The sequence below is a fragment of the Rutidosis leptorrhynchoides genome, chromosome 4, assembly GCF_046630445.1.
Source record: "Rutidosis leptorrhynchoides isolate AG116_Rl617_1_P2 chromosome 4, CSIRO_AGI_Rlap_v1, whole genome shotgun sequence".
Classification (NCBI taxonomy): Eukaryota; Viridiplantae; Streptophyta; class Magnoliopsida; order Asterales; family Asteraceae; genus Rutidosis; species Rutidosis leptorrhynchoides.
Window position 1 is genome coordinate 571,099,866 of NC_092336.1, and position 27,845 is coordinate 571,127,710.

The 27,845-nt window shown below is 33.9% G+C and overlaps 1 protein-coding gene and 1 pseudogene across 1 annotated transcript; one reads left to right on the top strand and one right to left on the bottom strand.

Annotated features, from left to right (window-relative positions):
* Positions 1 to 13,296: 13,296 nt before the first annotated feature.
* On the bottom strand, positions 13,297 to 14,630 carry LOC139845412 (acyltransferase-like; annotated as a pseudogene).
* A 1,364-nt stretch (positions 14,631 to 15,994) lies between these two features.
* On the top strand, positions 15,995 to 27,259 carry LOC139842784 (uncharacterized). The gene is made up of 2 exons (XM_071832890.1): positions 15,995 to 16,388; positions 26,940 to 27,259. Exons 1-2 carry the CDS (start codon positions 15,995 to 15,997, stop codon positions 27,257 to 27,259), a joined length of 714 nt encoding a protein of 237 aa, XP_071688991.1.
* The last annotated feature ends 586 nt before the right edge of the window (positions 27,260 to 27,845 follow it).

Below are 27,845 nucleotides of genomic sequence, written 5' to 3' on the forward strand. Positions count from 1 at the left end.
CTTGCTTCGATAATCCGCATCACGTTCGAGTTCCTTGAACTCCTCCTCAGTCAGCTCATAGCCGTTTTCCATCAAGGTGGTCAAAATATCCACCTCTTCAACCTGCAACTCTTCATCAATTTCAACCAATGAACACTCTCCTGAACCCTGTAACTCTGGGAATTCCTATAACAACTCAGACTGGACATTCACAGTGTTAAGAAAATAACATGTATCATCAGTGTAGGCAGGGTATTATAAAGCATGGTCGATTAAGAAAGTTGCATGCAAATCATCTATCCTAAGGGTCAACTGTTGGCCATAGACATCAATGATACACCTAGCAGTATTTAAAAATGGCCGACCCAAAATCAGTGGAATCCTCTCATCCACTTCCATATCCAACACCACGAAATTGGCCGGAAAAACCAACGACCCGATCTTAACTAGCATATTCTCGATAATTCCACGAGGAAATTTTATAGAGCGGTCAGCTAGCTGAATAGCTATACGTGTGGGTTTCAACTCCCCGGGGTCTAGCTTCAAGTAAATAGAATAGGGCATTAAATTTATGCTAGCCCCCAAATCTGCCAACGCCCTCATACAATCCAAATTACCCAGTAAACAAGGAATGGTAAAACTCCCAGGATCCTCAAGCTTCTCGGGAAGCTTGTTTGCTACTACCGCTGAGCATGCAGCATTCAACCTGACTGAAGACACGTTCTCCAGCTTATTCCTGTTAGTTAGCAAGTCCTTAAGAAACCTTGCATACTTGGGCATACCTGCAATCACATCGATAAAAGGAAAATTAATGTTAACTTTTTTAATCAAGTCCATGAACTTGGACTTTTCTGCCTCCAGCTTTTCCAATCTCTGCTTCCTCGGGAATGAGAGCGGTGGTTGATACTCTTTAACTACCGGTTTAGCAGCAACAGTTTCCGGTACTCGCACAACTTTCTCAATCACCTGTTCCGGCTCCTTATCCCCCTCCGGTTCACTAACAACAGCTGGCTCACTATCCTTAACCAATGGCACTCATAAATCATACTCATCGGGCTTCCTCGGTGAATCATATGCTAAACCACTTCGAGTGGTGATAGCATTAACGTGCCCATTCTTCGGGTTAGTATCTATCTTACTCGGTAACTCCCCCGATTTTCTTACATTATTCTGATTAGCAAGTTGACCAATTTGTTTCTCCAAATTCTGAATAGCTGCTTGTTAATTTCGAAACATTTGATCATTCTTCTCATTGTTCTAAGTAACAGTAGTAACAGGCTGAGTTTGAGAAATCACAAGCTTTTCGATCATAGCTTCAAGGTTGGACTTTTTCTCTTCGGCTTGGGGTTTCTGAAAATACCCGAGAGCTTGCTGTTGATATCCTCCACTAGAACCTGGCTGGAACCTCAAACCTTGATTACCTTGAGGATTATAGGGATTGTTGAAATTCCTATTAAACTGCGCACGTCCCTTAAACTGATTGTTGTTCTGTTGACTAATATAAGCAATCTCTTCCTTCTGATTCATAGTCAAACCTGCATCACAATCTTTTGCCAGATGTAATCCCCCACAATATTCACAACCAACCTTCATACCATGAATATCCTTATTTATCTTCTCCAAATTCCGACCAAAAGAATCCAACTTAGCACTTATAGACCCAAAATCGTCATATGCACCCGTGGTTTCGGTTCTCTTAACTGAAGCTGAATGGAATGACTCATGATCTTGATGCCATTCATGAGAGTAAGAAGCTTGCTTTTCAATTATCTCTAGCGCCTCTTCTTCGGTCTTATCCATTAACGTACCACCTGCTGCTTGATCAATAGTCTGACGAGTTGGGATGTCACAACCCTTGTAGAAAATCTGGACTTTTTGTAAATCATTCAACCCGTGTTGCAGACACGAGCGTAGCATATTAGAATAACAGTCCCAAGCATCAAATAGTGTCTCGCTGCTCTTTTGTCTGAATTGAGAAATTTCTGCTTGAAGTCTAGCAGCTCGAGACGCAGGGAAAAACTTCGATAAAAACTTATCCATCAAAATATCCCAAGAGGTAATCGTACCCTCTGGTTGCTTATCTAACCATCTCTTTGCTTCTCTCTTAAGAGTCCAAGGAAAAAGTCTTGTCTTAATCGACGTATCGGCAACCTCATGCAACTTAAACAAATTGCAAACATTATTGAAAACACGAAGATGCTCGTTAGCATCCTCATTATCCTTGCCATGAAATTGGCAGTCAGAAGAAATCAAACTCAGGATCGGCCCTGTAATTTGAAAAGGCTGAGTGATGTTCGGTTGAGTAATCGAATTGCCTTGGCCCCCTCGCGTGGCCTTCAACTTTTCTGCCATAGTCTGAGGACGAGGTGGTTGTTCAGCTCGGTCAGCCATTTCTTCAGTCTCGAAAAGATGTAATAAAATGTAAGATTCTTCTTCTTCTCTGATTTCAGGTGGTGTATCGGGCACCACAGTCTCAGAACTACTACCCAAATTAATTATATTAGCACTCGAAGAAAAAGATGAATCCACTGTAGACTGTTGCTCTTGACTTAACGCTCTGAATAACTCTCTTTCAGGTTCTGCAAATGGTTGAAGAATCGGAGAATTAGAAGAACGCGTATGTGGCATGCACTACCTGTTATCTACGAAATCACAACTAACAACTGATTAAACGCACCGATTCAACTGAGATAAACGAAAAGAAATTAAAAACTATAACTAAACTAAACTAAGAACAATTAGATAACAATCTTAATTTTCGACACAACTGTCCCCGGCAGCGGCGCCAAAAACTTGATGTGTAAAATCGTGTCTATAATTTATAATGGAAAATGCCGGTTAAAAGATTACTACACACTAACGGGCAGTGTACCCGATCGTGTAATAGTATAAAATTGGTAATTCTGAAATCGTTCTAAGGACAGTTTAAACTTGAGAATTAAGATTGTAACTAATAAAATAAACTAAGTTAATCTATGAAAATTGAAAGTACGAGATAGTTTGTTTTGTAGCTATTTAACGATTAGCCAAATCAAAGATTGATTAAAAGTAAAATACGATATTTTTATGTTTTTAAGTTTATAAAAATAAATGCTGACTCGACGAAAAGTAAAGATATTTGAATTCAATGGATAAAAGAATGTTCGCCTAGATCTCCTATTCGTAGTGTCGGATGATTTGTTATTAAGCACCAGTTCAATTTATCAATACATGCAACTATAAAGTCGGTTTACCCAGAGTTCTCTTTTAGCAAACACGTCAAACTTGGATTTATTGGCTTAGGGTTCCTTTTCACCAAAGACCTCTTTCGTTTGTGACTTAGTAATTAACTAACTACAAGATTAAGATTCAATTGGTTACGCGTTCACTCCACATAATTCACCCCTGTTTTGTTTAATCCTTGTTACTCGGTTTACCCCCTTGGTCCAGTAAGCACCCAATTGGTTAAGACAAATTAATTGAAAACTAGTGTACTAAATTGAAACAGGGTTCCCTTTGTTCAAACAAGATCACTAATCAACCTAGTTACAATAATCAACATCCACAAGAATGGTTCTTAATCAAAACTCATAATTATCATGCATTAATCAATAAAACGTTAAAGTATCATCCAAACACATACGAATATTCAATCTAGACAAACATTAAAAGCTTAGCCAATCATGGCTAGAACAAAAATCACAAATAAACAATTAAGAGTATTCATAATGATGATAAGAATTAAACCTAATGAAAATTGTGTTCTTGAATGATAGACGGATCGAGACTTGTTTCCGGAATGATGATGTGTTAGAATGACCTTGAGATACCCTAAAAATCACCTTGGTTCGTCAAAAAGTTGCTGAAAATCGTCTGGATGCGAAAGTGATTAATTAGGGTATTTATCGGACTTTAAATAGGAAACAAATCTGAACCGGGCTCAAAGTAGCGCGGCGCGCCAGACACCCGCGCGGCGCTCCAAAACACTGCGCGCGCACCATTTGCTGTGCAACTGAATTCTGGTCCTCTGAAAACTGTCGAACTTATTTTCTAGCCTAATGGAGCGGCGCGCCACCTTTTGGAGCGGCGCTCCAGACCCCTTTTTGCTGAATCTGAGCTGAAAACTCACTAATATCACCTATTTTCGAATCAAACCAATCCCTTTCACTTGGTTTCATATAAAATCACTAAAAACCATCAAATATCTTCAAAATTCATCTCCTTGGTCTTAGAACTCAAACTTTCAAAACACTTATCAAAATAACACCAAATCGTATCCAAAAGGACCAAAATGTACCCGATATCGCTAAGGAAAACGCGTATGAAATATGCAATATCAGTACTTTTATTTACCGTCATTTTATTACTCGCAATTTTATATATCGCATTTTATTTATCGTTATTTATTTTACGCATTTTAATTATTGTCATTTATCTTTACACCTAAAAATATAAAATCGACAAACCGGTCATTAAACGGTAAAACCCCCTTTTTATAATAATAATAATACTACCTATATATAATTATATATATTTATATAAATATAGTTGTATAAAAATATAGTACGTTTTCAATTAGCTCCCTGTGGAACGAACCGGACTTACTAAAAACTACACTACTCTACGATTAGGTACACTGCCTATAAGTGTTGTAGCAAGGTTTAGGTATATCCATTCTTTAAATAAATAAATAACTTGTGTAAAATTGTATCGTATTTAATATTATTTCATAGTAAAATAATAAGTATTTCGTATACACCTCTACGCACATCATCCGCATCTCCAAAAACTCCATTTTGATTCTATTCATGTCAAACACATTGTAGTACTGCTCACATACCTTACCGTAAAACTGCTCTCAAGTGATCATTCGAACTTGTTATGGAGGAACACTTGCTATTAATGAATCCCACCACACCATAGCCCTATCTTTCAATAACCTACTCGCATAAGTTACTTTCAATTCTGGCTCACACTGACATGCCTCGAATGCCTTTTCAACTTCCCTTAACCAGTTGAGAGTTGTGGTTGGGTCAGAACTTCCTGAGTAGGGAGAAGGTCCACAATCCCTGAATTGTTTAAAGGTGCATCTTTTTAGTGTTTGGTATTGTTATTGGAATTGCTGTTACGGAAATGGTTGTTGGTATATGGGTGGTTGAACTTGGTTCATCATCATGGGATTTTGATATTGGTAGTTAAACTGTGGTGGAATAACATATTGAGGGAATTAATTCTGTAATGGGTATTGGTACTGGTTCTGGTGTATTTGCGGTATGGTTTGTGATTGAGCAGTGGCAAAACCTGGTGGTGTATCCTCATTACCCGACTGTCTAGCTAACTCAAGCTCAGTAATCTTTTCCTGAGCTTCCTTAAGCTTACTTTCAAGCTCATGCACATAATCAGCCTCGTAAATCTCTGCCCTATCCTCCACATCTGGAGCACTGAACGTTCCGGGGTGGATTGAGTTTGTAGCGTTCGCATCCCTGTCATCTGCCATCTGTGCTACAAAACACTCGCACAAAAGCTTAGTGGATAACTGTTAATTTACTAAACACTAACATGCACAACATCCTGCATTCACTTAGCCCCACCCCACGGACATGTTTGACTTAACTCAGGGTTTAGGAACAAATACGCGCACGTACTTGCTACTAAACCATGCTCTGATACCAAGTTGTAACACCCTGAATTTTTTTTAAACACATCGAAAGTACATTTAGTTACTAAAGTAACCCTGGTTAATACTTACAAACCATAGTTAACAAATCAACTTAGTTACTGTTATTACAATATTCCAAAACATAGGTGTTACGTGAAAACATGATTAAAATTGAAACATCAGAGTTAATCACATAGTCAAACATGTCTTCAAACCCGTTCGCAGCACCCATCCTAAACAGCAGTACCTAAACCTGCAAGGGTGGAAATGTGGGGGAATTAGCACAACTGCTAAGTGAATGGATACTATCTAACAGATCAAGCATAAAAAACTAAACATGCAAAGGCCATAGATATGCTAACGTCCTGAACTAGCATACAACAACAACTGACAATATGAGGATCGGCGGCTTGTACGAGCACACGACTTTGTTGATCAAGCTACAGTCTACCGATAGTCCGCTTTACTGATTCCACTGCATAATCGTCCAGATGCAACACATGTGTCCTTCTATGCTATACTGAATAATCAGTAACACCATGACCCGACCAAGCTACCACAGTCGACCTCACATCAACCCTACCTTGCCGCCTCGATGGGTTCCCAACCTTGCCGCCTCGGTTTGTGTCCAACTAACAGTGCGCACATAAGATCACAGATAAACAGTCATGCAAGCGTCCTAACTAGCATGGCAATATCTAACTACGCATGGTAATCATACTGAACATAAACATAAGAGTAAAGCGTCTGAACAAGTAGCGTGTCAGCTACTTAATACTCTATCCGGAGATAGACCCACTCACCAAATACCAGCAATAATCTCAGATAAACTATCACTGAGCGGCTTCCTTATCCTTATCACCTGAACATAAGGAAAATCAAGTTAGTTCCTGTTTGTTAACACAAAACAGCACAGTACAGAAAATCAGTCACAAAAAGGCGCCGCTAAAAGTCCACCTAACACTTATGCATTTTTAGAATTTACATCCTGATAATCATAAGTCACGCGGACAGCATAACGGCTAGGAAACAGCTAAATTAAACAACAACTACTGATCTGGTCGGCATCCATACGGTTGCACAAGCATCCGTATGGTTGCAAGTCCATCCGTACGGTTGCATCATGCATCCGTACGGTTGCACACTTCCTGCCCGGTTGCACCAACACCACTGCATCCGTACGGTTGCACATGCACCCGTACGGTTGCACCATGTACCCGTGCGGTTGCAAGCTGCAACCGTACGGTTGTGTTCATCGTGCAGCAGCAACAGAAAACTGACGGGTTTCGACCTAAAATCACCAATTGGTGATCTAGAGCTCGTTTCTTACCTCTAAACTGACCAAATCATATACACTTAACATCAATAAGCATAAACCCACAAGACTTTGACACAAACAACATCAAAATCAACCATTTTGACTCAAAATTGCTCTTTTGACAAAGTTAACACAAAATCATCATTTTCTTAAAGATTAGAGCTTGAAACTATTTGATTCTTACCTCAATAGACTCTGTAAATTGTAAAGAACAAGATGATATGAATGATTTGAGCTCTAGAACACAAATTAGAAATCTAGGGTTTCAAGTGGTAAGAAATTTAGGTACGGGATGTTTTTAGAAGGTTCAAGAAAAAATGAGAAAAAGAGCTGGTCACAAGCTTATATATGTGGGTTAAATGACATACCCCATCACACACGGGTATTTACCAATTATCTAATATCTTTCGTACTTAATTTGACTGCCCTAACGGAGTCCAAATTAAATAAACGAACCTGTTCTGTGACCCTTGTCACAAACTGGTCTTAACCAAATAATAAAATAACACTAAACATATAATTAAAAATAAAAGCATAATTAACCACACAATTATGTCTAAGGGCAAAAAGATCATCTTACATCTAGGCCCGAACTGAGGATGTTACAACAAACTTCGTCACAGTTGGTTGCTAGGCAACAACCCCCATCCCCCCCTTTAACTTAGTGGTGGTATATATATATATAAAAAGAGAACTTTCGATATAAGATTTCATAAACTCCCTCAAGAATGTAAAAATTTCTTTTCGTTCCTCCTTGCTTCCCTTTCAAATGTCGTAATACTTTACATCAACCATATGACATTCTCCCTCAAAATGATCTTTACATGCAGTAAATCATCATTTTTATGTGGTAGATGTAGTTGAAAATCCCCAAAAATATGACAGTCTTCACATATGAAAAAGCCAAGGATCACCGGTAAGCGAAAACTCAGTAACAATAGCACCCGAATTTAAGACAATCTGGTAACCATGACATTTAGTTGGTATTACCGAATATATTTAACTTTGAGCCGCAAAATTCGTCATCATCACCAGATATTACATAATCCGGTAACAGTATCCTGTGTTACTTGAAAGAATTGGTGAAACAATTATGAGGAAACCGGTGCTCCAAAAACTGGACAACGAATTTCGGACTTCGAAAGTTGGACGCCATAATCCGGTAACACTATTCCGGGTTACTTGAAAGAATCGGTGAAAAAATTATGAGGAAATCGGATGCTCCAAAAACTGGTCATCGAATTTCGAACTTCGAAAGCCAGACGCCATAATCTGTATTCGAAAACCAGTCTCAAAAATAGTGATTGGGCCTTGGTTAATGATGGACTGCTGAAATATTTGGGATTTAATCACTAAGCCTTGGACAATGAAAAATGGGCTTGTAAATGAGATGTATAACTCTTTTTGTACACCAAATAGATAATGCAAATTGGGCCTTATGATTTTAATCAATTTAAAATATGTGATTTGGGCTCGAAATGGGTATTAGTTCTAACACACAAATTTAATATGTATGTTCTCAGACGTGTATGTATTCTTCTTCTTATTACGTACTGTAATTTCTTTCTCAAAAACTCCAATGAACCCTAATTCCAAAATCAGCTTTTCTTGCAAAATTAAACGTACGAGTGGGATATCTCGATGATCCGAATCAATGAATATCAGGTCTCAATCGTACGATTCAATCTCATTCGTATGAATCACTCGTATCAGTTTGGCTTTTTTCCAGAGTCTTATTTTGGAGAGAAAGAAAATGAGATGAAGGAAAATAAAAGAAATTGGTGTTCCAAGAGTTTTGTGTTGGAAAGAAAGGGAAGGAAATGGATGGATTATTATGTCTAATTTTCCTTTCTACACTTCTTTCCAAATTGGAAAGATCCCAATCCCATCCCTTTCATCCCCTTTAACTTCATTTCATTTCTTTTATTAATAAACTCTGCAACAGAGCCTTAAGTTCAACCTCAATCGTGTGAGATTCAAATCAACTTCCTCTTCAGTCTTATGAGCCAATTAACCAAACGTATGAGTGAGATGCTGGTTCTTACGAGTTTGTAACTGATTTTTCCTGTGGCGGTTATGAACAGTTCCGGTGAGTTATGAAGATTACGGCGCCGGCCAAAACCTGCAACTCTTCAAACCGAATGATTTTGAACTGAAATTTGACACACACTCATTTCTGCACTCTTCTGGAACTAATTGTGATCGGAATTACCAACAAAAACTCACTTTAATTCGATTAATCTCGATATTACAGAGAAACCGCCATAAACTAGTTTGAAAATTCGAATCGAATTCTCGAACGTGTCTGGCTATGATTTCTGAATGAAAGATGCTTGCAAACAAAATCTTAACATTCGATGATTGATCTCAGAACCTGAAAACATCTTGAAATTGTGAATTGATTCGTTGACCGTATATAATCAAAGTTTAACTTTGAGATCACATAATCTGTGATGAATTTCTATACAATCTGATACTTCCTAAAGCTTCACCTGATTAGAATGAACAAAACCCACAAGTTACTAAAATCAACTTTGATCTTCAAAATTAGATCAAATTGTTGTTTGTTAACATGATCTGATTGTTGTAGTAGGTTTGTTTGATCATTATGAACGTATTTCAATCTTTGATTTGGAGTTCTAACATAGATTTCGAGTTTTGTAATTTTTCGATAATCAACTTTAAGAACAGGACACTGTAACGAAATTTTGATCTTCAAGAATATAGATTCTGAGCTTCTGGATCGATGATGTATTGATCTTCCTTTCTGATATCAATTAAAATTCCTAGTATAAGCTTCAATTCAATGTTTAATGCTTGATTCGATTATGTACAGTGAGTTTGAAGGTTTTAGATGAATATGAATTTGAATATGAAGATATATGAATATGAACAACTCAAAATAAATCTGAGATTCGTACAATGATATAGCACGTGAATTCAATCGTAGTCAAGATTGAATCCATGGCTCTCTTGGACTCATTCATAATTGTATGAATGATTACGGTTTAGCTCAAGTCTATCAACAATGTGTTGAGAGAGTTTGGGGACGTAAACACTTAATGTGTGTGTTTGACAATGAAAGCTCTAAGTGACTAAGATGTGATGCATAAGTATTTATACTCCATAGTTATGATCACTTACATGCTAAACACATCAAATATGCACATCTCAAATTTAGTAACTTTGTAACCCAACAACGTTGGCAACCTATTTTGACATTATTTATCAACTATGGGCGAACATTGTAGTTGCTGCAATGTTTTCTTGTTTCAAGGTGTCTTGTATAAAAAAATTAAAATTTTTATACTCGATCAGCAAATATGCGAATTCATTATGGTATGAATAGGGACTTAGTTAACGTCAAATATATCAAGGATGAAGCAGGTCAAAGTATAGTAAGAGAAGACCTTATTAGGAAAAGATGGGAAGAGTATTTTGCATACCTCTTCGGTAGGGAAAGAACGGAGCGGAACATGGAACTCCACGAGGTTCAGGAATATCAAAACAACTGTTTCTGCACGAGGATTAACTAGGAGGAAGTTAGATCGGCCCTACGAAAGATGGGGAGAAACAAAGCAGTAGGACCAGACCAAATTCCGATTGAGGCGTGGAGGTGCCTAGGAGGAGATGGGGTTAGATGGTTGACAAACCTTTTTAACACGATGTTTAGAAGCTCAAAGATGCCTATGGAATGGAGACTCAGTGAGGTTATTCCCATTTACAAGAACAAGGGAGATGCGCATATATGTAGTAATTACAGAGGCATAAAGTTACTTAGTCATACTATGAAGCTTTGGGAGAGGGTGATTGAGACGAGGCTACGATGCGAGACAATGGTTTCAGAGAACCAATTCGGTTTCATGCCAGGACGCTCGTCAATGGAGGCAATTCACATCGTTAGAAGCATTATGGAAAAGTATAGGGAAAAACAAAAGAACCTACACATGGCGTTCTTGGACTTGAAAAAGGCCTATGACTGTGTCCCGTGCGAGCTAATTTGGGAGACTCTTAATGTTAGGGGCGTCCCAAGTAGATATATAAGAACCATTAGAGATATGTATGAGGGGGCGAAGACTCGGGTACGTACGACGGTAGGAAACACAGAGTTTTTTCCGGTAGAGGTAGGTTTACATCAAGGATCGGCCCTTAGCCCATATCTTTTTGCTTTGATCTTAGACGAACTAACTCACGGGATACAAGATAACATCTCATGGTGCCTAATATTCGCCGACGATATTGTATTAGTTTCAGATTCCCAGGATGAGCTTAACAGAAGACTAGAGCAATGGAGGATGGCCCTAGAATCAAAGGGCCTACGGATTAGCAGACTTAAATAGGAGTACCTTAGATGTGATTTTAAGACGAACGAAGAGGAACAAGAGGATATAGTGGATGTCCGAATTGGGGATCAGATTTTACCTCCACAAGAGTCCTTTAGATATTTAGACTCGATGCTTCACAAATCAGGAAGGATAGATGAGGACGTGACGCATCGTATACGAGTAGGATGGTTGAAGTGGAGGGCAGCGAAAGGGGTGTTGTGTGACAAGAAGGTACCCTTTAAATTGAAAGGGAAATTCTTCAAGGTGGCAATTAGACCAGCCATGTTGTACGGCTCAGAGTGCTGGCCAATGACGAAAGCCCAAGAGAGGAGGATGGATGTGGCAGAAATGAGGATGTTTAGGTGGACGTGTAGTAAGACCATGCTAAATATGATACCAAATGGAGTTTTTAGGGAGAACTTGGAAGTTGGGAACATAACCAACAAGCTGAGGGAAGGTCGACTTAGATGGTTTGGGCATGTTATGAGGCGCCCAATTTTAGCCCCAGTTAGGAGAGTCGAGACTCTCGTTGTTGGGGGCTTAAGGAGAAGGGGTAGACCCAAACGTAGATTGGAGGATAGATTGAAGCTCGACATGAAAGAGCTTCTACTGACGGAGGACATGACTTCTGATAGGAGTTTATGGAGGAGTAGAATTAGTATAATTGAGTAATTTGTATTTATTTATTTATTTTTTTTTTCAATGTGTAGTATATATATTTTTTTACCACCACTTATATAATTATATCTATATATTATATAGCTTCAATATATATATATATATATATATATATATATATATATATATATATATATATATATATATATATATATATATATATATATATATATATATATATATATACCTCTACATGGTATCTGACTTTGCCTGTATATATTTTTCCGTCATTTATACGGGTTATTCGATGGTCTGTATAAGTATCTACGTATAGGTTTTTGTACCTATATTTATATGTATAAGTGTATATGCCTCTGTATCTATATATTTTTATTCAGGTTATATATAGGTTCTGTGTATATGTTTGTATCTGTATATGTATGAATGTATGTATCTAAGTTTATATATGTATGCTTGTACATGTACCTAGGTATATATACCTATGAATGGCTCTATATGTATACATGTTTAGGTATAGTTATTTATACATGCTTATATGTGGGTGAGAATATATATATATATATATATATATATATATATATATATATATATATATATATATATATATATATATGTATATATATATATATATATGTATATATATATATATATATAGTGTGGGTGGGTGGGTGGGTGGGTGTGGTGGGGAAGGGGGTGGGTGGCTGTGTATTTTGATTGTTTGCATGTCTACTTGAATTTACATATTTTTGTGCATTATATTATCCATGCTTTTTGTCCTACTGTTGTGCATGATTGCTATATGTGTTTTCTTTTATGGATACTTGTATGGTTGCTATTTCTGCACATAACTCTTACAGGTACGTATGCCCGCACTATTCCGTTTGAAAGAGCATTCATGGCCGGAGGTCCTTTAGGAAGCAATCTCTTGGCTCTTCGAGAAGAGGGAGGGACGATCTTATCTAGCCACGGGTTCTATACCCGCGGGTGGAGTAGGGACTTCATTCTAATCTAGGGTTCGAGGAATGATTGTCTACACCCCACCTCCCCCATACCCTACATTCGTGGGATTGGGTATTATTGTTGTTGTTGTTGTCATGTTTGATCTTCCTTTTGATGAATGTTTAGGCCAAGGGTTTGAAAGTCACATGATTGTTATGTTATTGCTTTGTAGGAGACAACATTCCGGACACCTTTCATTTAGCAGAGGCAGCATTAGAGTTTATAATTTGGTAAGTCACGTAATAATTATCCAGGTTGGTTTCTGAAGAACAATAAAAATAATACTAGTATTTTCAGAACTTGTTTAAACAAGGCAAGGCATGGTAACATATGCTTGAAATTAAAGTAGGTTTAATAGTTAATCAAAGTCGTACACAATTAAATTAGTAACAAACTTATGAAATTAACATAAGGCTAGCAGGTCAGGGTCGTCTTGAAAAATGGCCATGTCTTGTTTCCCCAAACGCACCATTACTTCGATACCATCATTGTTCGGTGTATCCGTTAGAATAAAGCTATTCTTTCCTGCATCTATGTTGATCACTACTTTTATCGGCTTTCCCCACCCGAAATCGATGTCATACATAGGATACCGACATATGCTTGAAAACATATAAGCACCATCAATTTTTCTTGTCTGCTCTTCAATAGCTACTTTCGAATAATATTTATTCGAAATAATCCCAAATGCAGATTCAATATTTTTCAAACCTCGAAAATGCATCTTTTGCTTCTTGAGCTCGCTGATGAATATATCCGGATTCATTTCACTTTCGTTCTTCGTTAAAATCCTCATTATCATTGAAAAATTTCCGATGCTGTTTTCAGGCAACGGCTCTATCATTTTGTTTCTTATGTTTATTAGATGGTGAATACCAGTTGACTTAAATGACATTGAGTTGTTATTAGTAGCTGCTGAAACCGCACACCTAAAAAGTTGCCAAGTCAAAACTTCAACACGAGTAAGATTCGCGATAGGTTGCTTAGATTTTGCTGTCATGGCCATTACTTAGAGTTTAAGGTTCTGTATCTTCGAGTTGGGGAACATGAAACTCTTTGCGACTACAGAGTTATTCAATTCTTCACGCACAAATCCATGCAAATTCATGTTTATGTTTGGAAATGAATGAAAATAAGGGTCGTGAGGAACTTCGTGTCATGTCATTTTACCCCAATCGGTGAAAAATTGAATCATACTTTTTGCATCAGCTACTTTGTGAGTTAATAACGCTGCTACCGCTACTCCTCCACACTCAAAATGGTTGACCTGAACCGCCATTACTGGGTTCATGTTATCGGTTGAGTTGGACCGTAGAGAACTGTATGGAAAGCACTCGTCGAGATCTTCAAATTGCGATTCGTGGAGGTAACTTGTGAGTGTACTATCAATTGATGCTTCGAGGAACTCAGCTCCATGGTCGTTGCAGTCGATATAGGCTGGTGCAATTTTGGCGAGCCTACCCGCAAAAGGATAGTACTTTGATAAAGTTTTAGATAATGAGTTCTTTAGTTCAAGAGTCGTATATTGGGAATTACGATACACGTTGGTGTTTGGATAGAACGTAACGAAAGGGATATATTCGTTCAAAAAGGATTGGTCGTGCGAAGAAAGATAGTGAGAGTTCGGGTGCGAAGGAGTTAGAGAAGGTTTGATGATTTGTCTTGAGATGATGATTGTGTGAAACTGCCTTCTAATGAAACTAAATCTAAACAGGCTGCCTATAATTGTCATCTTCACAGCCTGATTCAAATCTTCTTCGATTGAATTCGACTGAAACACTAAATGGAACTTGAATCTTAAAGGTTTTCATATATATGTCATGTATAGCCGTATAGGCTTAAACTGTTTGACTTAGTTATGATGGTAATTATTAATTATTAATTTAATGTATTACTTTAATGGATGAACATAACATGTTCCCTCTAAGGAATCCAACGGCTGTTCTTAAGGCATGAATGCTCAAATGTTAACGTGCTTGTTGCAATTATGTAGTTGACCTTGATCAATATCTTTATCAATCAATCACTGAGAAATTATTGAGATAAAGATTTAAAATTTTGATCTGATAAATATTTACTGAGAGAAGAGAAACAGAGCTGTGCTAAGGAGGATTATGAATAACACCTTATCTTAATTTCTTCCAGAAACGCAAAGATTTTGAATTAATAAAGTTCTCAAAAACTTTAACTCCCATATCTATCGTCTCCCAATAATAATCATACAGTACAATTTAAGAAAAAGAGTATCACACATTCGCGATTCCAGAATGAAAACTTTATGAGATCTCAAAAAAAAAATTCGAACCTAATTATATTGAAGTGTATTTTAGTGGTCATTTACCTTAAAATAATCATAAATTTTAATAATATATGGGGTCTCGTAATAAAATTTAGTGATGTCCGATCTAATGGGGAGGCGATTCTCACACACCACTTTTTGATCTATGTACACTTTTATCTCATAAAATAACAGTTATGCCCCTAGAGAATTGAACTTATATTATTATTAAAACTACAATTAAGGATAAAATAGGTAATTAGGAGTATATGGATTAAAAAGTGGTGTGTGTGAATCACCTCCCTAATTTAAAGTATAAATTCTATAAAGAAATTTCACACTAGTGAGGTCATAGGACCCCACTCCTTATGCTTTAGAATTGTCCTTGCTATCAACCTATCTATTGATGTACAAGGACTGAATGTGTAATTCAGTCTAACTTAACTTATTATTGTACATGGACTAGTTTGTATTTTATCTTTGTATAGGGTAGTCCTTTGTAAATTATTCTTAGAGTTTGTTAATCACAGTTAGTGGTAGTTAAATAGGTCAGCAGTAGTTTAACGAATTCAGTTGTAACAAAATAATTGAAATGAATGTATCAAAGGTGTGTGTGTTTTGATCGTTCAATTGTGTGTTCATCACTTTTTATGGTATCAGAGCGTAGCGATTGAGATCTGTGTGTTTATCATCTTCTTCGTTCGCCTTATCAATCGAATTTCTGTGAAATTCGTTGTGTTGTTGTGTTAATTGGTGCTATTATTGTGTGTGTTTGCTTCCGCGTAACCCTAATTTTGTGATTATGTGTTAAATTTGTTATGGCTCAACCTAACTTTCAAAGTCCACTGTATCTTCATCCTTCTGATGGACCTTCATCATTGGCGATACAAGAGAAGTTATCTGGTGCTCAAAATTACAGATCCTGGAGAAAATCCATGGAGATTGCGTTGTCTAGTAAACGTAAAATTGGCTTTGTTACTGGCACTGTTGTTCGATCTGGAGCTAATACTAATGAAGCTGAACTGTGGGACACGTGTAACAATATGGTGATTAGCTGGATCATGAGTTCTGTTGTTGATCAAATTGCCAAATCCATTATGTTTGTTGGTACTGCTGCTGAGATTTGGACTCAATTAGAGAAAAGGTTTGCTCTAAGCAGTGGTTCAAGAAAGTATAAGTTGCATAAGGAAACCTATTCTATTGAACAACAAGGTATGACTATCAATGAATATTACACTAAGATCAAGTGTGTTTGGTGAAAGGATCCGTTCATATACATTATAAACGATTCACAATAGTTGATTACATCGCGAGGTATTTGACCTCTATATGATACGTTTTACAAACATTGCATTTGTTTTTAAAAGACAAACTTTCTTTATATCAAAAATTGACGGCATGCATACCATTTCATATTACATCCAACTATAATTGACTTAATATTAATCTTGATGAACTCAACGACTCGAATGCAACGTCTTTCAAAGTATGTCATGAATGACTCCAAGTAATATCCTTAAAATGAGCTAATGCACAGCGGAAGATTTCTTTAATACCTGAGAATAAACATGCTTTAAAGTGTCAACCAAAAGGTTGGTGAGTTCATTAGTTTATCATAATCAATCATTTCCGTAATATTAATAGACCACAAGATTTCAGTTTCTATAAATATCCGTACACTCGCAAGTGTATAAAAGTATTCTATAAGTTGTAGGCACCCGGTAACAAGCCTTAACGTTCATGTTTTACCCTCTGAAGTACACCAGATCAGGTGTGTTTAAAATAACCTCGAAGTACTAAAGCATCCCATAGTCAGGATGGGGTTTGTCAGGCCCAATAGATCTATCTTTAGGATTCGCGCCTACCGTACATAGACAAGTAGTTTAATGTTACCAAGCTAAGGGTATATTTCTGGTTTAAACCCACATAGAATTAGTTTTAGTACTTGTGCCTATTTCGTAAAACATTTATAAAACAGCGCATGTATTCTCAGCCCAAAAATATATATAAAAAGGGAGTAATGAAACTCACCATACTGTATTTCGTAGTAAAAATACATATAACGTCATTTAACAAGTGCAAGGTTGGCCTCGGATTCACGAACCTATATTATATATATTTATATGTTGGTCAATATTTGTCTAACAATTTTTGGTCAAGTCATAGTGTACCACAATCCTAATGCTCGAGACTAATATGCAAAAGTTAACAAAAGTCAACTTAACCCAAAATGACTTCTAAAATTTATACGTGTTTATTATATAACTTAACTATATTCATTTTATATATTTAAATGTATTTATTAGATTTTATAATAATAAAAGTCATTTATTAATAAAAATTTATATTAACGTTTATATATGATAAAATATACTTTTATATATCTTAAGTAGTAAAATTTATAAAGTTCACTTAATATCGTAAAACTATAGTGGTAAGTATTATTAATGTAATTATATTACGCGTGGTGAAAAATATCTTTGTATCCCCTATTTATTTGATAAAATAATATTGATCATAATAATAATAAGTAAAAGTTGTATTATTTTGTAATAATAATTATTATTATTCTATAAAAAAATAACAATATTTATATTTACTAAAAATGTTATTATGATAAAATGATAATACTAACATAATAGTAATAATGATATTTTATAATAACAATGATATTTCTATTAAAATAATAACGACGATAGTAATAATAATCATTTTAACAATAATACTAAAATTCAGTTGACTATAACTTCTAATCCGTTCATCGAAACCATTCGATATCTAAATGAAAAGTTCTTAATTTTTTGCTAGCTTTCCAATGACATGCATATCATATACCTATCTCAGTAGCATATGTATCTAATTCAGGATTCAACAAACCTATCTAAGGACAATATCGAATGTACAAGCATGCATAATCCTATATACTCGAGCACTAGTCAGGGATACACTATTGAAATATAAAAGTTAAGTTATGAGTGCTCACGTATCAATATTGAGATTCAATATTGTAGGAAAGTAAGTAGACGAAACGAAAATGATAAACGTTAGGTTAACCTCACGAGCAATACCCTCGATCAATACCCATAACCCCCATAGCTATAACCCATAATTTCCTTAGCTCTATCCCGTTTGAAAACTTATTTTAAAATCGTCTGAATATAACTCCGTCGTAGTATTTTATGTATACTAATAATATCTTGAAATAATACGAAGAAAATATATATATATATATATATATATAAAAATATATATATATGTAAATCGATTGAGAGAGTTTAGAGAAATATATTTTCAAGTTTCTATCAAATAATGAAACCTATTGAATTCTATTTATAATAGATTTTTGAATTATTAAAGTGAATTATTAAAGTATGAATTATTAAAGTGAATTATTAAAGTATGAATTATTAAAGTGAATTATTAAAGTATGAATTATTAAAGTGAATTATTAAAGTATGAATTATTAAAGTAATTATTAAAGTATGAATTATTAAAGTTAAAGTAAAGTAAAAGTAAAGTAAAGGTAAAGTTAAAGTATAGTAAAAGTATAAAAACTATGTATGTATAATACACGTATAAATATATATAATATTAATTTAAATCGTTATATATATTTAATGAAATAAAATATAAATATTGTTATACTTATTATACTGGTTAAGTAATGAGTTGTCAAAAGTGATTCTAGATATTTATAAAAGTTATATACGTTTTAATAATAAAGTTCTTTTTAAACTGAAAACGTTTTTGTACGTTTGAAAATAGGTTAATAGAATATTATGAAAACCAATTCTCCACTAGCTTTTGTCTAACTTTCGTAAATGACACTTTTTATTTTTATTTATAAATAGCTTTAAAAATTATTTCGAATATCGTTAAGAGGAATAGATTTTCTCAAATCATAGTGGACCTCTCAACAGAGACTTGTAATCATAATTCAATGTTTTTGATAATTCAATCATTTAATATATTTTTTTTAATTTCGTCGATAATCATATTGAAATAAATACGTTCATATAAAGCATTATACGTTTAAATAATTTGTTGACATTTTCAATTTATAACATATACACATATACATACATATTCATATATGTTCATTTAATGGTTCGTGAATCATTGAAATTTGGTCGAGGTTTAAATGAATGTATAAACATAGTTTAAAATCCTTGAGATTTAACTTAACAAACATTGCTTATCGTGTCAGAATAATATAAAGATAAAGTTTAAATTTAGTTGGAAATTTCCGGGTCGTCACAGTACCTACCCGTTAAAGAAATTTCGTCCCCGAAATTTGATAGAGGTAGTTATGGCTAACAATGAGAATGTTATTATGACGTAACGATTATGAAGTTTTATCATGTCTAAGATGTATGGATAAAATAATTCGATTACTCGAAGCGTATGAGGGAAATTATCGTAAATGAAGGAAATAAGATTATAGTGATTCGTCATATCTTTTGACGTCATCACAATTGATCTCCGAATTTAAAGAAAATCTTTGTAATCTATGTTGGATTTGATGCTTCGGTGATTAAGGAGATTATTATTCTCTTTGAATTAATACGATAATCCATCTTGATTTCTCTGTCGGGTATTTCACTATAAATCCACCTCCTTCATTTCCTTACAACTCACGCCTTCTATTCTTTCTCCCTCAACTCATATTGTAAAGTATTTGTCAATATGCTTCATCCAGTACTGATTCTCGATATACTCCTCACTTTCATATCTGTCATTCTTCTTTTTCATCTGCCTCCAGAAGAATCTATTTACTTCTACTATACTCTCGGTTTTATAGTGTTTTTAGTTCTTTCGTGTCTTTATATTGCTATATGCATCGATATATACGGTTTATAATTTTTGGGTGGTTGTTGGGTTTTATATTTTCCCTTATATTTCAAAGCCCCTGCTTTTGTCTTCTATAATCATTGACATCCATAGTTAATGCTCCCTTCTATTTGATGCGATTTATACTCCAATTTCTATTTTGTAGTTTTGTCCTTTCGTTTCTTCTTCTTGCGATTAAGCAACGTTTGTAATGGTCTAGTATTCGCAGATATGAATTTTAGAATGAACATAGTTAATGTTCTAAGAAGGAAATCGTAATGGCACGATCTTGATTTGTTAATTTACCAGAATACCCTGAAAAGACCGAATCATCAAGAAAATATATTCTTGATATTTTTAGAGATTAAATAGAATACAAGAGTCGTGTAACATGGCACATGATGACGTTATAATCTATGAATCATCACATTCCATTAGAAACTCAGCATGACTTACTGTAATATAATCACGTTGATCAAGTGTCATTATATTATACTAACTCATGCTTCAGTTCCCAACACTACTTCAAAAACATTCTTAATTTAAATTTGAAAGTTTATAGAATATAGAAACTAATAGTTTCTTATATGATGTAACACTGATAGCGCAAAGATATAAATGACTTCAGATAAGATTAGTTGTGAAAATATCTTCAGAAATATCGCGGATATTTATAATGAAAGATATGATAATATCTTAGAATTTCTAATATTGATGGATGATGATGAAGATTTGTCTGTAAAGGTTTAGAATAAAGAGTAAGGTATTCGTTAATGACTTTAGCAGGCACTGAATCATTTGGATTCTTTGAAGGCAGATTTAGTCTTTGTGATTTGTCCACAGCCTCCTTCATAGTCTGTTCAATCCATTTTCCAGTTCCAAACCTTCTCTTTTTCTCAGCTTTACTACCTTACTATTCTTTGTCATCAAACTTTTTACTGTTAAGATCGTTTACAGTTTTTGATGCTTCGTCAGCATTTCAAGAACTAGTTTGCAGTTCAAAATATTTTTCATAATTTCACATTCAAAGTATGTAAGTCCAAGAGATAGACGTTTTACGTACACATATAACTGTTGGCGTAGACATGCTGCGAGATTTCAAAATACTGGTTACTGTTTTCCGATGATTCGTGTGACAATTCTCGTTACAAGATGCGAAAGAGTAAATGATGTGATTTCAATAAATATAATGATTTTTCGAAAAGTCAAAGATAATTGAAGTTGTTGATAAGTTTATTGCTAAGGTGGCGAGATATGAAAGGTCCCCAGTAACGATGTCGAAAGGGCAGCGTATCTATCGAGGTTATAATAAGACTAGTCCGACTGAAAAGTCGAAGTTGACTTGCTGGAGCTGTGACAAAACTGTCTACTTTGAAAAGGAATTGAAAAGTCATTTTAGCTAATAAATGCCAAAGGATCTGACACAGATACGCGTCAAACTATGACTATGGCTTCGAGAGCTTTTTAGGTACATAAATGTGGGTAATATGTGGTTGGATCATCATCTCGATTGTTCATTATTTGAAGCGTCTTCAAGAATTTCGAAAGGTTTGAGCACATATTATAATCGTTAATACATATGATGTTCTAACACAGTTTTGAAGTCAAAGTATAGCTTTGAAAGATATAGGAATATAAGAGTGATGATACTGGTTATATTTCAAATTGAATTATGCGATTTCAAAATCAGAATATGTAATTGAATTTGAATGAGTATGATTGTTTTGATTTATATGAAAGAATGGATATTGTTGTGAAAGTAGGGAGTATAGTTGATGATTGCTGAATCAGTTTCGAAAAATGTAATATATTAATTGTGAATTTATATATCTCTCGGGTATTACCTACCCGTTAAAAAAAAATTCACAATTAATATTTTGTACAAAAGAAGTTTATTACAGTCTTTATGAAAATATATGTGTATATTTTCTTTAAATGTAATATAAATCTAATGACTTAATATTAAATTAAACTCATTTGTTTTATGGTTGGAACTAGAATTGAGTAATCCCTAAAACTTTATAAATTGCATAAGTATTTCTTCAATAATATTGAAATTATGAATCATTACTTTGTTATTTGTTGGTTTTCGTGAAATTCTTGTGAACTTCGCAAGGTACGAATGATGTTATTTGAAAAGTTTCGAGTACATCGATGATGAAAGTGTAAAATCAAACATATATTCGAATAATACACTTGATTTATTATGAATTGGATTTTTATTGAATTGAGACAGAGATTGTAATTAACGATGGTTAAGTTGCGGACGAAGGACGTACATCATTGCATATTTGTAATATGAATTAACTGAGTAGTTAAGATTCACACATAATAGCTTAGTACGGGAAGATTTATTATGGTTTAAAAATTTATACATATAAAATATACATATAAATCTTTCGATTGGAAATGAGTTAATACTTCATAACTCATTGATACAATATATTTGTTGTTGATTCGTAATGATGTCCACAATGATTCTTGAACTGACAAAGTTTGTGATGTTACAGGTGCTGTTGATTCTGACGATACTGACGGCACTGACTGTGTTGATGATGCTACGGTCCTGTTGATGCTGTTGGTAAAACAATTCTAGCTTGTAAATCGTACACCACTTTCGATCAAAGTTTCTACTCTACCACCTCCGTTCACTCATCCGATTTACGGTCAGAATTAAATAATCTCTAAGATTTTGGAGATTTCATAACTGCCGCAGAGATATCTCTTCAATGAAGTTTATGAATTAATACTTCATCGTTTGTTGTTGTTGATATTCCTGGATATTTACAGGGCGTATGACGTTGATGTTTGAGATACATATTGTGATGTTGCGGTGTGGGATGTGGATGTTGTTGTTGGTGGTGGTGATGGTACTGTTGGTGTTGCTGATGGTGGTACTGTTTATGCTGCTGGTGCTGCTGCTGGTGTTTGTAACCTTTGCACCATATTCTCCAAAGCCACTACCCGAGCGCGAAGCTCGTTGACTTCTTCTATTACACCGGGGTGATTGTCGGTTCGGACGAGCGGATAAATAAAATCTAGAATTTGGTGTAGTATGTAATCGTGACGAGATACTCTAGAAATAAGAGAGAAAATGGTGTTTCGGATAGGTTCGCCGGTAAGTGCTTCAGGTTCTTCGCCAAGAGGGCAATGTGGTGGATGGAAGGGATCACCTTCTTCTTGTCTCCAATGATTAAGGAGGCTACGAACCCATCCCCAATTCATCCAGAATAGATGATGACTAATTGGTTGATCCATTCCGGTCACACTGCTTTCGGAACTTGAGTGGGATTCCATTTCGGAATCCGAGGGACTTGAACTAATGACGAATTCCATTTCGTACAATTGAATAAAGAATTTTTCGATATGAAATGATTTTCCGGCTATCGGGTGGTATTCTAATTACATAGAATATCTATATATATAGCGCAAAAGATTTCGTAGATTACGGAGAAATTTACGGGATATGTCAGGCAAAGTTTACAGTAACAGATATGCTAAGATATGGATTAACAGATACACTAAGATATGTATTTTGTCTATACACTATTCATGCAATCAATGCAGTAAGACGTGTCTAGACTAAGAATGATAAGCAGGCAATTTCCGACAAAAATGAAAAGCAAAACTTTTGACATGCATACACGGTCGAAGTCCAGGCTCACTAATGCATCCTAATAACTATCAGTTAGACACACTAATGCAGACCTGGTTCGCTAAGACCACCGCTCTGATACCAACTGAAAGGATCCGTTCATATACATTATAAACGATTCACAATAGTTGATTACATCGCGAGGTATTTGACCTCTATATGATACGTTTTACAAACATTGCATTTGTTTTTAAAAGACAAACTTTCTTTACATCAAAAATTGACGGCATGCATACCATTTCATATTACATCCAACTATAATTGACTTAATATTAATCTTGATGAACTCAACGACTCGAATGCAACGTCTTTCAAAGTATGTCATGAATGACTCCAAGTAATATCCTTAAAATGAGCTAATGCACAGCGGAAGATTTCTTTAATACCTGAGAATAAACATGCTTTAAAGTGTCAACCAAAAGGTTGGTGAGTTCATTAGTTTATCATAATCAATCATTTCCGTAATAGTAATAGACCACAAGATTTAGTTTCTATAAATATCCGTACACTCGCAAGTGTATAAAAGTATTCTATAAGTTGTAGGCACCCGGTAACAAGCCTTAACGTTCATGTTTTACCCTCTGAAGTACACCAGATCAGGTGTGTTTAAAATAACCTCGAAGTACTAAAGCATCCCATAGTCAGGATGGGGTTTGTCAGGCCCAATAGATCTATCTTTAGGATTCGCGCCTACCGTACATAGACAAGTAGTTTAATGTTACCAAGCTAAGGGTATATTTCTGGTTTAAACCCACATAGAATTAGTTTTAGTACTTGTGCCTATTTCGTAAAACATTTATAAAACAGCGCATGTATTCTCAGCCCAAAAATATATATAAAAAGGGAGTAATGAAACTCACCATACTGTATTTCGTAGTAAAAATACATATAACGTCATTTAACAAGTGCAAGGTTGGCCTCGGATTCACGAACCTATATTATATATATTTATATGTTGGTCAATATTTGTCTAACAATTTTTGGTCAAGTCATAGTGTACCACAATCCTAATGCTCGAGACTAATATGCAAAAGTTAACAAAAGTCAACTTAACCCAAAATGACTTCTAAAATTTATACGTGTTTATTATATAACTTAACTATATTCATTTTATATATTTAAATGTATTTATTAGATTTTATAATAATAAAAGTCATTTATTAATAAAAATTTATATTAACGTTTATATATGATAAAATATACTTTTATATATCTTAAGTAGTAAAATTTATAAAGTTCACTTAATATCGTAAAACTATAGTGGTAAGTATTATTAATGTAATTATATTACGCGTGGTGAAAAATATCTTTGTATCCCCTATTTATTTGATAAAATAATATTGATCATAATAATAATAAGTAAAAGTTGTATTATTTTGTAATAATAATTATTATTATTCTATAAAAAAATAACAATATTTATATTTACTAAAAATGTTATTATGATAAAATGATAATACTAACATAATAGTAATAATGATATTTTATAATAACAATGATATTTCTATTAAAATAATAACGACGATAGTAATAATAATCATTTTAACAATAATACTAAAATTCAGTTGACTATAACTTCTAATCCGTTCATCGAAACCATTCGATATCTAAATGAAAAGTTCTTAATTTTTCGCTAGCTTTCCAATGACATGAATATCATATACCTATCTCAGTAGCATATGTATCTAATTCAGGATTCAACAAACCTATCTAAGGACAATATCGAATGTACAAGCATGCATAATCCTATATACTCGAGCACTAGTCAGGAATACACTATTGAAATATAAAAGTTAAGTTATGAGTGCTCACGTATCAATATTGAGATTCAATATTGCAGGAAAGTACGTAGACGAAACAAAAATGATAAACGTTAGGTTGACCTCACGAGCAATACCCTCGATCAATACCCATAACCTCCATAGCTATAACCCATAATTTCCTTAGCTCTATCCCGTTTGAAAACTTATTTTAAAATCGTCTGAATATAACTCCGTCGTAGTATTTTATGTATACTAATAATATCTTGAAATAATACGAAGAAAATATATATATATATATATATATATATATATATATATATATATATATATATATATATATATATATATATATATATATATATATATATATATATATATATATATATATATATATATATATATATATATATATATATATATATATATATATATATATATATATATATATATATATATGTAAATCGATTGAGAGAGTTTAGAGAAATATATTTTCAAGTTTCTATCAAATAATGAAACCTATTGAATTCTATTTATAATAGATTTTTGAATTATTAAAGTGAATTATTAAAGTATGAATTATTAAAGTGAATTATTAAAGTATGAATTATTAAAGTGAATTATTAAAGTATGAATTATTAAAGTTAATTATTAAAGTATGAATTATTAAAGTAATTATTAAAGTATGAATTATTAAAGTTAAAGTAAAGTAAAAGTAAAGTAAAGGTAAAGTTAAAGTATAGTAAAAGTATAAAAACTATGTATGTATAATACGCGTATAAATATATATAATATTAATTTAAATCGTTATATATATTTAATGAAATAAAATATAAATATCGTTATACTTATTATACTGGTTAAGTAATGAGTTGTCAAAAGTGATTCTAGATATTTATAAAAGTTATATACGTTTTAATAATAAAGTTCTTTTTAAACTGAAAACGTTTTTGTACGTTTGAAAATAGGTTAATAGAATATTATGGAAACCAATTCTCCACTAGCTTTTGTCTAACTTTCGTAAATGACACTTTTTATTTTTATTTATAAATAGCTTTAAAATTATTTCGAATATCGTTAAGAGGAATAGATTTTCTCAAATCATAGTGGACCTCTCAACAGAGACTTGTAATCATAATTCAATGTTTTTGATAATTCAATCATTTAATATATTTTTTTTAATTTCATCGATAATCATATTGAAACAAATACGTTCATATAAAGCATTATACGTTTAAATAATTTGTTGACATTTTCAATTTATAACATATACACATGTACATACATATTCATATATGTTCATTTAATGGTTCGTGAATCATTGAAATTTGGTCGAGGTTTAAATGAATGTATAAACATAGTTTAAAATCCTTGAGATTTAACTTAACAAACATTGCTTATCGTGTCAGAATAATATAAAGATAAAGTTTAAATTTAGTTGGAAATTTCCGGGTCGTCACATTTGGGAAGAGCTGGATTCATTGAATCAGCTTCCTCTTGTTAATGCCACTGCATTAGATGTTGTTGCTCTGTTGTCTGCTATAAATTTGCAGAAAGAAGAACAACATTTGTTTCAATTTCTGAATGGGCTAGATGATCATTTTAGTGCTTTGAGAAGTCAGCTACTTCTTATTTCTCCTTTGCCTAGTGTTGAAACTGCTTGCTCCATGCTACAGCAAGAAGAGTCACAAAGAGAGATGTTTAACGCAAGTGAAACCACTACTTTGTACAGCAAATTGACTCAGAAAGATAAAGAAAAATGCTCAATTTTTGGTTTCAGGTGGCATCCACCAGAAAGGTGTTGGGAAAAGGTTGGATATCCACCTTGGAATAGCTAGTACATGAAATGTCCCGTTCTTATTGATTAAAAACGTTCCATATTAATTGATTTCGTTGCGAGGTTTTGACCTCTATATGAGACGTTTTTCAAAGACTGCATTCATTTTTAAACAAACCATAACCTTTATTTCATCAATAAAGGTTTAAAAAGCTTTACGTAGATTATCAAATAATGATAATCTAAAATATCCTGTTTACATACGACCATTACATAATGGTTTACAATACAAATATGTTACAACAAAATAAGTTTCTTGAATGCAGTTTTTACACAATATCATACAAGCATGGACTCCAAATCTTGTCCTTATTTAAGTATGCGACAGCGGAAGCTCTTAATAATCACCTGAGAATAAACATGCTTAAAACGTCAACAAAAATGTTGGTGAGTTATAGGTTTAACCTATATATATCAAATCGTAACAATAGACCACAAGATTTCATATTTCAATACACATCCCATACATAGAGATAAAAATCATTCATATGGTGAACACCTGGTAACCGACAATAACAAGATGCATATATAAGAATATCCCCATCATTCCGGGACACCCTTCGGATATGATATAAATTTCGAAGTAC

What these genes read in the sequence shown, in the direction of transcription:
- LOC139842784 (XM_071832890.1), top strand. Translation starts at nt 15,995, where the DNA reads ATGGCTCAACCTAACTTTCAAAGTCCACTGTATCTTCATCCTTCTGAT. An exon ending in CTATTCTATTGAACAACAAG is followed by an intron (nt 16,389 to 26,939) that starts GTATGACTATCA and finishes CCACTGCATTAG; the next exon opens with ATGTTGTTGCTCTGTTGTCT.